At 37.5% G+C, this 12,160-nt stretch overlaps 1 protein-coding gene and 1 pseudogene across 1 annotated transcript; both read right to left on the bottom strand.

Annotated features, from left to right (window-relative positions):
- Positions 1-4,722: 4,722 nt before the first annotated feature.
- LOC116615450 lies at positions 4,723-6,840 on the bottom strand. Its single transcript, XM_048722593.1, has 2 exons — positions 6,101-6,840; positions 4,723-5,564 (listed from the first exon to the last, which is right to left on the bottom strand). Exons 1-2 carry the CDS (start codon positions 6,170-6,172, stop codon positions 5,223-5,225), a joined length of 414 nt encoding a protein of 137 aa, XP_048578550.1. The 5' UTR covers positions 6,173-6,840; the 3' UTR covers positions 4,723-5,222.
- Positions 6,841-8,299: 1,459 nt separating this feature from the next.
- LOC116615432 lies at positions 8,300-9,398 on the bottom strand (annotated as a pseudogene).
- Positions 9,399-12,160: the final 2,762 nt, after the last annotated feature.

Below are 12,160 nucleotides of genomic sequence, written 5' to 3'. Positions count from 1 at the left end.
TTGCACCAACACATTGTGGAAAGCCCTACTTGTGTTTAAATTCTGCAACCACTTTGTCAAGCTCTTCACCAACAGGGATTTTTATATAGTCTTGAAGCATATTATCTATCTACATTTATTAAGTCGGTAAAAATCTTGCGATATCACACCAACCTTAAATAAAAGTATTTACATATAAATAAATAAATAAGGAGATAAGTAAATAAAAATATATACATATATACATGGATAGGTACTAAGTATATATAGAATATATAAAATATTAAATAATGTAAAGAAAATTCAATAATACAATTCAATAATATATAGAAATAAAACTATAAAATTAAAATTCAATTCTTATTATTATTAAGATAGATTTCAAGATCACGCTTAAAATGTTCGATTGAGCCTAGCTCGACAAGTTCATTAGGTAAAGTGTTCCAATGTCTTATCGTTCGGGGGAAAAAAGAATAAAAATACTTATTCTTTGTAGCTTTTTCTTGATAATATTTAAAATTATGACTATTTCTAGTTCTGAGATCTTGGTGTGGCCGGAGATACATGCTTGTGTCAATGTCAATTTGGCCTCGACTCAATTTGTAAAGGAGGGTAAGTCGTGCCATTGTTCGTCTTAACTCCAAGGTGGACCACTTGAGATCACCTAGCATTTCGGTGACACTTGCAGTAGGGATGTAATTTCTAAGGCAGAATCGTGCTGCTTTCCTCTGAACTTTCTCGAGGGAGGCGATGTCCTTCTGGAGATGAGGGTCCCAGGCGGCGCTTGCATATTCTAACATAGGACGAACTATTGCTGTGTAAGCAGTAACTTTTACTCTTTGGGGGCAGTTCCAGAAGTTCCTTTTTATCATGCCCATGACTTTACTTGCTTTTCCTGAAGTTGATTTAACATGTTTTGACCACTTTAAGTCATCATTTAGGATGACACCTAGATACGTAATAGATTGGACCTGCTCTAAGTGTACCCCGCAGAAAACATATGACCTCTGTGGTGGGATCTTCTTATTGGATATGCAGATGGTCTTACACTTGGAAGGATTAAATACCATTTGCCATTTGCTTTGCCACATTTCTAATCTCTTTAAATCTTCCTGAAGCTGGTCACCATCTTCTTCGTTTACAATCACACCGTATAACAGGGCGTCGTCAGCGAAGAGTCTTATTGAAGACTTCAAATTGTCAGGCAGATCGTTCACATACAATAAGAATAACAAGGGTCCTAACACTGTCCCCTGAGGGACCCCTGATGTTACTAGTGAGGGGCAGGATCGTTTACCATCGCAGACAACAGTCTGGGTACGGTTCCTAAGAAACGACATAAACCAATACAGCAAGGGACCATGGATGCCATAGTATTGTAATTTCTTGATAAGACGCTCGTGGGGAACTTTATCAAATGCTTTGCTAAAATCTAGCACTGCCGCATGGATAGACTTATTTTCTTGAATGGCCTTGGCCATGTCATGGATTGTCAGAATTAGCTGGGTTACTGTTGATCGTTTAGCTCTAAAGCCATGCTGTACATCAGTGAGAATTCCGTAATGCTGTAAATGTTTCATCACATGACTGTGGATAATATGCTCTAGAACTTTTGATGCAATGCAAGTTAAAGAAATGGGTCTATAATTTGCAGGATCTGATTTTTCTCCATTCTTATACACACCACAAACATTAGCATGTTTCCACCTAGAGGGTACAAGTCCAGTGTCGATCGAAGTTTGATAAATAGATGTTAATATAGGACCAATTTCCAGAGCATATTCCTTATTATTCACAACTGAAGAACAGAATTCTTGAGTGATGTGACACACACTTGCGTCGGATATGCCAAACAGATGACCAATGGTTCGGTAATCTGAATTTGTTGCTAGTCTCCAAAGAGCCACACCAACTCGTTTTCTAACAGGGATAGCTTGCCTTAGATGAGTGTCTTCTTTGCTCATGAATGGGGAAAGCTTTTGACAGAGGAAGTTGAATGTTGATTTCCCCATTCTAAAGTTTTTTCTCCAGTCTTCATCATTGAAGGTCTGTTCCACAATAAGATCCCACCAATTATCGCTTCTGGGTTTTACCCAAACAGATCTTGATATTTCTTGAGGTCTCGAAAACTCAAAAGTTAAATTGTTAATCGTACGTTTAACAAGTCTTGCCCTCGATGTCAGATAACTATTTATACGACGCTGAGCAGAAATTCTCTGTCTCTCTCCCCATCCTCTTCTCCTTACAGTTCTTCTTTTAAAAAAATATTGTACTGCCAGAGCCATGATTTTCAGCATAAAAATACCTCGACAAAACTGCGCGCCAAAAAGTTGATGATTTGCTTTGTCCGCCATATTTTACTTTGATGAATCTACTACTACGCATGCGTTCTGTTATTGACCCTGTTTCGTCTCAGATCAGTGCTTACACTCCAATCCAAAACTAACCCGGGTTAACTTAGCCCGGGTCGAACCCGGGTTAGTTTTGTGTAGTGTAAATAGGGCTTAACAGTTCGCTACAGTGTTGTATATTTGTTTGCACAAATCAAATGCTTCATGCAAATTTACTTAGGGTCTTACTTAGGGAGCTATCTCGCAATCGCATGTCCTTTGGAGTGCTCATCTTACAATCCATCAGCGACACACATTACTTCTGTAAAGAAACCCTGTAGAGACAAATTGGTAGTCTTCAACATAACTGATATCTGTAGTATTTTTTTTATTTATAGAGGTGCCTTCTAATGATATTTCTACACGGTCCCAATCTTAGGTAGAATAAAACCACAGAGGAAACTTACTGTAAGAGGGATTTTGCACGTAATCATTTTTTTAAGACGTATTATTGGGCAAATGACAATGATTATTAAACGAAAACTCCGATAAAAAGTAGCGCAAACATATAACATTTAAGAGTTCATTTGTATAAATACATATTATAAGCTTACGTATCAAACTAAATAATGTAGTTGAAATGCTACCGAAGGGCCAGGCAAAAGAGGCCGAGTCGCAGTTGATATATTCCATAAGAACCAAATTCCTAGCCTCAATTTATTTTGCGTTTTAGTTAGGCTCTCAATATGGGTTTGTAATAACTGAAGAACCGGCAAGAAAGGACACAAAGTATGTGAGGCTCAATTTAGTTCTTACATTGTACTGCCTAGCCAAAATATGAGCCTAATTCCGACCTAAGAAAATTGAGGCTCTGATGGCTAGAGCCTAATAAAATACTTGGTGGCTCGAGTTAGGTTGCGACTGTGGCTCTGCCATCATTTTAGGGCCTAAATTGGGCCCGATTTTGGCTCTCGACACCGTAAGTTTTTCGTACGTTCATCCGTGGGTTAGGGTTAGTCTGCTTTCTAGGAACCCAGCCCTGATGCTTATCTCCTTATTCAATATCTGGATTTGATATTGCTCTTTTACCAAGCCATACTGTCGCTTTTATTTATTGCCAAAAATGTGGCTCTTATCACTATACAAGTGCACAATTTTGCCACTGGTCAGCTTTAAGCCCATCGAAAGCATAAGTGATCTTACCAGGAATTCTCCCTATATCTTTTGTTGGGTTCACAGCATTGACTTTCATTAGCATTTTGTTAAAGGTTTCATTCCTCGTAATATTTTTTTTTGCAGTTAATTTATGTTATGCATTGGATCGTTTGTATCCAAATCGATGTAGAGGCGGACTGCTTCCCAGCACTCTTTGCGGACTTTCACACACATCGGATCGTCACTTATCTTCCAATGAAATTTCCTAGGGCCTCAGTGACTTTTGTTAGGCCTTTATTTAGCAGTTGTCTGACCAATGCTTGCATGTTGAAAGCAAGAGCTTCCCCACATGCATAGCTCATGGTTGTAATAGTCTTCGGAAAATTGTAAAATTCATGTAAGAAACCGTTTTCAGTGGCCACAGGGATGCCAAAACAGATCTACTGATTTGTTTTCGCACCAAGTTTTGGAAGTTGCTGAGTAACTCTTGCAAGTAAAGTATTCTTTCAAGAGCAAAGTTCAATACCGTTTCAGTATACATTTGTGCCGTGTTATCGCTATTTGCTGTGGATTCCTAATTGTATACTGAACAAGAAGCGGAAGTTGTTTCATATGAGCAAGTGACTCTTCGTTCTTTTATAATTCTTTTATGAGCTCAACCGGGGCCACTGGTGCTGTCCTTTTGTTGTGTGCACTTCCTCTTTTCCTTTACACATTCCAAAAACTGTTAAAAAAGTTTGAATTTCCTTGAGTGGTTATATGCCCATGAAGGCACCAATCTTCCTGGATTGATTAATTTTTGCATGTGACATATGAAAACAAATTTAAAGAGGTGTTTTGTGAAAAGCTTCCATTAAAATCGAATGCTGAAGCCATGTTATCGTGTCCTATTGTATACTAGCGAGAAGCCTGCCATAGTGATTATTAGCCCCTTTTTTAAGTTGTGCTAAAAAGCACATCACAGGACTATCAGATCTAGCATTTTTTTTCCAGTAGCACAATAAAGTTAAGTGAAGTGATGAAGAAGTGAAGAAGAAGCATGCAGGAACTTGTCCGTTATGAAGAAGTCCTCCCCGGCTAAATTGTTTTATTAGTTGTGGAAGATGGAACACACTGGAAATTGTGCTGCCTACCACCACCTGGTCATTGCCATTTGTCATTCGTATCACCACTCTGTATTTGACGGGGGTCAAAATATTGCTAAACCAAAGAAACTTTGTTTTGTATAGTATGATCTAAATCAAGATATACACAGGGATGGGTTCCAGCAGTTATTTATTACAACCAAAATATTTACAATGTATAAAATCTAATAATATTTACTTTATTACAAAACGTATAAGTATATAGATTATTTATAATAACCCATTCACTCCTGGGATAATAGCGCGTGGGATTCTCCCTGGCCCTAGGTAAATTTCGACTTTTCGCATAAATGTGCTAGTACAAAACAAAACACATATGCGCATTAAATATTGAGACACTGCATAAAGCCAAAATAACTTTTATTATAACCAAAATAAAACAAGTAATTCAAATATTAAGCCAAGTATGACAAAACAATATCATGAATATATCTAAAAATGGCAGAAAATCGCCAAATTGAAATATTATTTAAAAATTACGCACGTCTCGATTACAAAACACAAACATTCAAAGGAAAATGACAGTGAAATAGTAGCCAAATAAGGACAAAACTCGCATTCATTGAACTCACTGTCCTTTTTTGTTAGTTTTTAAGCTTCTGCAGAGAAGCTCTCATGACATTGGTGAAGTTGTTTTATTGGATGGCGTGGTAGTCGAGGAAGCATCCATCCCGGCACAACACGACAGTGCATTGGGCTCACTTGTAATTTGTCTCCATCGCCTGTCCTTTTGGTGTCTTTTCCCCGATTTTCTAGCAGTGGACAGATTCTTTCTGCCGTCTATCTTCTGGATGGGGTGGCCTTTGGCATTCTCTATGGTCAGTGTGTTCTTTTGAATCTTGCTTCCCTTTTTGGACTTCTTATGCATGACTGATGAAAATCCTGTGATGAATCCGTGCATGAGTTCCCTGCGAAATTCTAGTTCCTTTCGGATCTTCTTTTCCCACCACTGTCTCTAGAATGAAGGGAATTATAGCTAGAAATGTCAAATAAAAACCAGAAAACCTATTTGTACCATTTATAGGACGATCGGCAGGCATAGTACGACCTGAGCTGATCTGCCCTGTCAACACCTCCCATGTGTGAATTATAATTCACAGCAACCTGTGGCTTACCAACTTGAAGTCGCTCGCCATTTCGCACCTTTCGTGCAACAATAATAAATAAACAATGATTAGCAAGAGGATTACAATTTGTAAAGACAATACTTTCTTTGACAATAGCTTCTTCTTTGCGCTCTTACGTAGGTCTTTCCTATTTACTCTTACCGTCCAGCACACAAAAGTATTTTGCGCTTCAAAATGCTCCAACAACCCAGTAGTGGTAAAAAAATTGTAAAAAAATAGATGATGGTTTTTATTCATATACGGTGAAACCATACTAGTTACAACATCGTAACCCTGTGAATCCAGCGCCTTCACTCCTCTCTGCCGAGGTAAACTAACAAAAATAACAAACATACCCATTACTTGCATCGGCACACATCCAAACCTTAATCCTGTACTTTGTCGGCTCCGCGGGCATGTATTGCTTGAAGGACAGTCTTCCTCGAAAGCCAATCATCCCTTCGTCTTCAGAGAGGTCTCTTCTTGGTTGGTAGTTGGCCTTGATTTTCCCCAGAACGTGGTCAAGCACCGGCTGAATCTTGAAGAGGCGGTTGAACCCCTCAATTCTTGTTGGGCATTAGTTAGGGGAACAAGAAATTATTATTTTACTTGCTGATTGTTAAGGTACATAAAATTAAAACCGACCTTTATTCATGTTGCTTGCCGCATATTTCTACAACCTGGAATAGAAAGCAGTATTGCCCTCACTTTTTTAATGCCCTCCCTTTGCTGTGCAGTTGACTGCTAGGCCCTCGTCCTTTCGTCTTCAAATTCGCGCTTTCGGCGACGCTGCTTGTGCACGGGGGTTTCTCTTGTACACAAAACTCACCCCGTAAAACGCGACTTTTGTGGTCCAGACTGAGACATCGTATGTGCGTTTCACTTCTCGCACTTCTTGGGTGTGAAACAACCCAATGTAGATCAAATCTTACATAAAAACAAATGAATAACAACAATATATGCGACTTCGAGTAAAAACGGTGTAATATTTGAGTACTTTGGGATAGATTGTATCTCCATTGCAACGATCGCTATGGAAACTCATACACTCACACATTCATCATATCTTGAATGGGATTAGTAACAACTATTTCTTTCCATGATTTCACTAAATTGCTTTGTGCTACGTCACACTATGTTTAGATTCGTTTTTATGGGGCTTAGCCCAGTAAAAAGAGGGGGACCATATGGGTTCCGTGTTTCAGGCCCTAGCAGTATGATGTCCGAACGTTCGATTAGTACATCGTGCCTAGAATTGTTCTTTGGACATGTGGCAATAATTCTATGATAACAGATCGCCTAAGTACTACATGTGCTACGTTTTCCATTTCCTAGGCTAGTTGTGGAAATTTGCTCCCAGACTAAAATGCGAGTTTGCAGGTTTTGACTTTTCTTAAAAATAATAGATAATCCTTTTTGAGGTGAACATTACTAATGATGTAAATCCATTTTTTTTAATTATTCGTATTATTCGTTCTTAAGTGTATTTATAAAAAAAAAGATTAATTAGATATAATAGAAAAGGTGCCTCTGCCTCTGTGGAAGTTGTTCCATATTGCTGTGAAAACGTACAGTCCATCTCAATTTCAATCTCAATCTATCAACTACAACAACTCTACGTAGATTTTTCTTTTTTGTTGTTGATTCGGTGATTTGTGTTGGTTTACTAAAGTTTTCCAGTGTTTGAGTGTTTTCGATGGATTCATTTATTGTTTGGTTTTCCAGAATTTGTTATTTTTTTGGGTTTTCTTCTTCTGTCTGTATTTCTTCTTTTCTCCCCCTTATTTTCTCTTTTCTTTTTTCTTCCTTACTTTTCTTGTTTTCTTCATTTATGTTGGTTTCTGCAGAATATATGTATGATTTTAATGTTAAAATTAAAATTAAATGATAATTGTATAAATTATTTAGTTTTTTATTAGTAAAATATGGTATTTTGTTTAAAGATATTCGGTATGTAGTGGATTGTTTTTGTTTTTCCATTTTTCAGAAAATCAGTTAAAATCAAACAATTTAATTTATTGATGGTGAGGCTTCTAATAGATAATCCGTTTTAAGGTGTATATTAATAATGATGTAAATCAATCTTTTGGATTATTCGTTCTTAAGTGAATTTATAAAAAGCAATTAATTAGATATAATAGAAAAGCTGCCTCTGCCTCTTTGGAAGTTGTTCCTTATTCCTGTGAAAACGTACGGTTGATTCTTCCTTGGCTTCCCTTGTTTTGAACCACACACACAAACACCCACCCGGTCAGCAATATCTTCTTTTTTTCCTATGCCGAAGACTTTCATAAATGCGAGTTTGCAGGTTTTTACTTTTCTTAACCCCGCGTTGTCCTTTATATGATAGCTTATTCTTTTCCTCTTTCCGTCAAGAGGCATCGATAAGTGCACTAAGGTGCCTCTTCTGATCATTGTATCCCATTCTGTGGAAATTGTTCCTTATTGCTATTTTTCTTCACAATTATCATAGTGTGTGTAGCCAAGAGAACATTGATAGTAGTTCTGAAAAAAATGTGATTGGTACTCAATGACTTTTACAAGTAGTGAAAAACAGCAAGCATGAAAACTAGTTAAATTAGCATTAGTCCTCCTACAAAAAAGAAAGCAAAAACAGTAAAAAAAATAATTTTCCAAAAATGATTCAAATTTGATACAAAATAGATTGAAGAAGAAACAGGAAAAAGTATATCTGACAGAGAGACAATATCAATAAAGGATTTTAAAACGCTACAAACCCAGTCTAAAACAGCAAGCTGGATACGGAGATTGTAAGCTTCATCCCCAAAGTTGATCCTCTTGTGGTCATGTATTAGGAGCGACGAATGAAAGCTCTCAATCCAGTACGTGTTTCTACACTAAGGGGTAAAAAATGCGCAATATACTATAATTGTCTATGTTGTATAACTTAACGGTAGTATTGATTAATTGTAGTAAAATGAATTAGTTTGTACTGTTATACACTATTGGATGGTAATTTGATGTTGTTTCAAAAAGATAAATCCTGACCAAACCTTGACATAGTAGTCGTCTGCGTATTTGTAAATGGTCAACGCTTTCACCGCCTTAGTGTAGCCATCAATGGCTGCAGGTGTTTCCAGAATCTTCATGCTCATTAAGTAACCAGGCTGACGGCAGGGGGAATTCAAATAGCATTTATCATGTTTTCCCTGTGGAAAAATATATAACACACCAAATTAATAAAGGGGAACGATCCTTTAATGTATCAAAAGTAGAGAGACTCACTTGGTATTAATTGAGCACATTCAATATGTATTTCTGCAGTCCTTCATTATTTTTCATAGCAAAATAAATATGAGTACGAGTACCCTTGGCTTTGTTAAAGAAAACAATTGTTTATTTGTAACACAAAATTACCTGTTATAACATGCAAAAAAAATAAACTGGAAATAACATAACCATTTTACCCTTATCAGATGGTTCAGGAAACCATTTCTTTCAACATTCCCTTATGGTCCCAGATAAAATTGCCTTCATGGCCTTGGACACTCCCTTTGCTCCTAAAGGAAACAATCCAGTAGTAATGTTTAGTACAATTTTTCTCATTAAAAATATGTTGTAACTGTAAACTTGTGCATACCATGCCAAGAATCAAAGGAATTTTTTATTCCCTACTCCTCTAGCCACTTCTTTACACCCAGCACAAAGTCGTGAGCCACTTTTATGTTTTATTCTGAATCAAAACAAAATAGCTTCAAAACTCCTCACTCTGATTTTAAGCTCAAAACTGCAGACAAGTGGAAAAGGTTACAAAAAGGGAATCCATGAAGCACTTTTTTCAAATTTTGTGAGATTTGCTAGGTCTTTCGTCTTGGTATAAGACTCTTTGTCATTGGTGTCTCCAATGACGCGCGCGCTACATTGCCTGTTCTAGAAAAACCTAAGAATAGTTAAACATAAGAATATATTTGCGTCTGTGCCTACATGTCGAGATAAGCTCGTTTCTCTTATTTAGTGTTGCCATATTTGGCTTAATTATGATAAGATGCTTTTCCGTTGTGCACAAACTGCATCTTTTAGTTTTGTTTGAGTATGCCTTTGCTCTAGCTAGCACTTTCCAATCGATGGAATAATTCTCTCACTTCTCTTTAAGTTCCCACACATATTTGCTAAGCTCCGTGTCGTTCTCTCTATTTACATTTCTAAATGACTGCTTATGGTTTCCCAACCTATCTTTGAACGTGTTTGCAGTTAAGCCTATGTAGGTTTCGGGTTTTTTTCTCTGTTTTTACAGTAGCTTGATAAACTATTTCCTGCGTTAGGCACTCGCCATTTAATAGGCACTCATCTTTTTTCCTACAGTTGTACTTTTTCTCCGTTTCTGTTTGCTGCGGCTCGCTCCTTGTCAAGATGGTCTTATTGTGCCCGTCTATTATTTGTTTCACATTAGGCATGCAGCTATAACTTGCCTTAAGCGTATTTCTATTAAATATCTTCTTTAGCTTGTGGTCAGTAGGGAAACACTTATATACTAACTTGAGAAACTCCCTACCTATGTTAGTGCTTACATGTTAGTGCTATAAGGCGGGTTGAACCATATTACGTCCCTTTGTCGATTGCGACTTTGCCTTTGCGTGCTTGTTCTTTGTGGCGTTGGCTGGAATTTTCAGATCATATTCGTAAGGCCCTGTGCGCGATGTTGGTGCCCAGTTTCAAACGACACCAAAATTACGCGTTTTTCTTAAAAAAATATTGATCACAATAATTTTATATTTTCATGATTGGCATACCAATAAAGATACTGCCATAGCATCCATACGTAGCAGTAAACTCAAATCTATTTTTTAAACTACTATGGAAAGAGTTATCTAAAGTCACGAAAATGAAAAAACCGTGCATAACATTTTCCATATCTAAATTCAATTCACATAGATATTAAAATGATCCCGTTTCCGTTTCAAAAAAAGGAAACATAGAATCGGGTGCACATGAGCTATAGATTGTTCTACAATAATTCATTTTCTGCTTTATTATCAACTACCACATGAAAATATATAAAATCTGGCGTGAGAACAATGTCCAAATTGTACTCCCGCTAGAGGTAAACAAAAAATAAAATTGCTTTAAATGTGTGTATTTTCTAGTTAAAACGGCTGCCTTTTTCTCAACATGGTGCACATAAACACGCCGGGCACAAGGGGTCCTAAAATCGGCAATGTTCGCCTGTACTTTTGATCAGCGCGTGAGTCTGGCGGGGTTTTCAAAATGGCGGCTCGCTACAGTCGTGAAGAAGTGCTCGCTCTTGTCCTTGATGACAGTGATCCTGAATATAACGAGGATCATGACAACCCTACGACAACGAAGACCGCAGAAAAGCTTGACGAGTTTCCTGTACTGAATTCAAGATCTATTTTTCGTCAGGAATCTCGTCTTTTGCTAAAAATGATGCATCGTCGGCTTGGTAAACGGAATACGATTCGCCACCCTTTCTTTGTCGAGTTGAGGAGGGATATGCCACACGAAGTTTTTCATGGATTCACCAGATTGGCAAAAACTCTCGGCGATTTTGCTCGTCCATTTTTTTTTATTTCCAAGACAATAAGGAAGAAGTTCTGCACTTTTTATCGATCCGTTTGTTTAAGGTGTTTTGCGTTATTTTGTCCGGCTTCACATCAGAAGAGGTGATTGGATTTTTCAAACGCCAGCTTAAAGGAATGAAGACCGGGCATAAGGTGTCCCTTATTGTCTCCGAAAACAATGAGCTGAGACTAGCGTACAATATACGCCGATCGCAGGTTGTTCTTTCTTTTTATTATGGATAATGGAACACTTGTGGAATTCCACAACACAACTGACATTCTCGTTTTTACTGTTTTCTAACCTCAATCCAAGGAACACTTCTATTCAAAGGACACCTCTATTCAAATAACACCTCTATCCAATGAACACCTCTATTCAAGGGAATAGGGACACCACTTTCAAGGGACACCTCTATTCAAAGAATACCTCTATCCAAGCAGACAATGCATTATTTTTAGTAAGATGAGATCCCTGACGAAAGAAAGATATTGAATTCAGTGCTTTTCCGCAGTCTCCGTTGTCGTAGGGTTGTCATGATCCTCGTTATATTCAGGATCACTGTCTATACAAGGGACACTATTCAAGGGACACCTCTAATCGAGGAACACCTATATTCAAGTGACACCTCTATTCAAGTGACACCTCTATTCAAAGGACACCTCTATGCAATTGACACCTCTATTCAAAGAATACCTCTATTCAACGGCATATCTCTCCTTACCTCAAGATAGAACCTCTATGATATTCAAGGAACACTTTTGTTTTATGGACAACTTTATTCAATGGACATCTCTATTCAAGGGACAACTCTATTCAAAGGGCACCTCTATTTTATGGACATTCTATTTAAGGGACAACTCTAGTGAGGGACGCTTATTTTAAGTATATCTATATCTAATAGAAA

Source organism: Nematostella vectensis, chromosome 15 (genome assembly GCF_932526225.1).
Source record: "Nematostella vectensis chromosome 15, jaNemVect1.1, whole genome shotgun sequence".
NCBI lineage: Eukaryota > Metazoa > Cnidaria > Anthozoa > Actiniaria > Edwardsiidae > Nematostella > Nematostella vectensis.
This window is presented reverse-complemented; position numbering and strand designations above follow the sequence as displayed.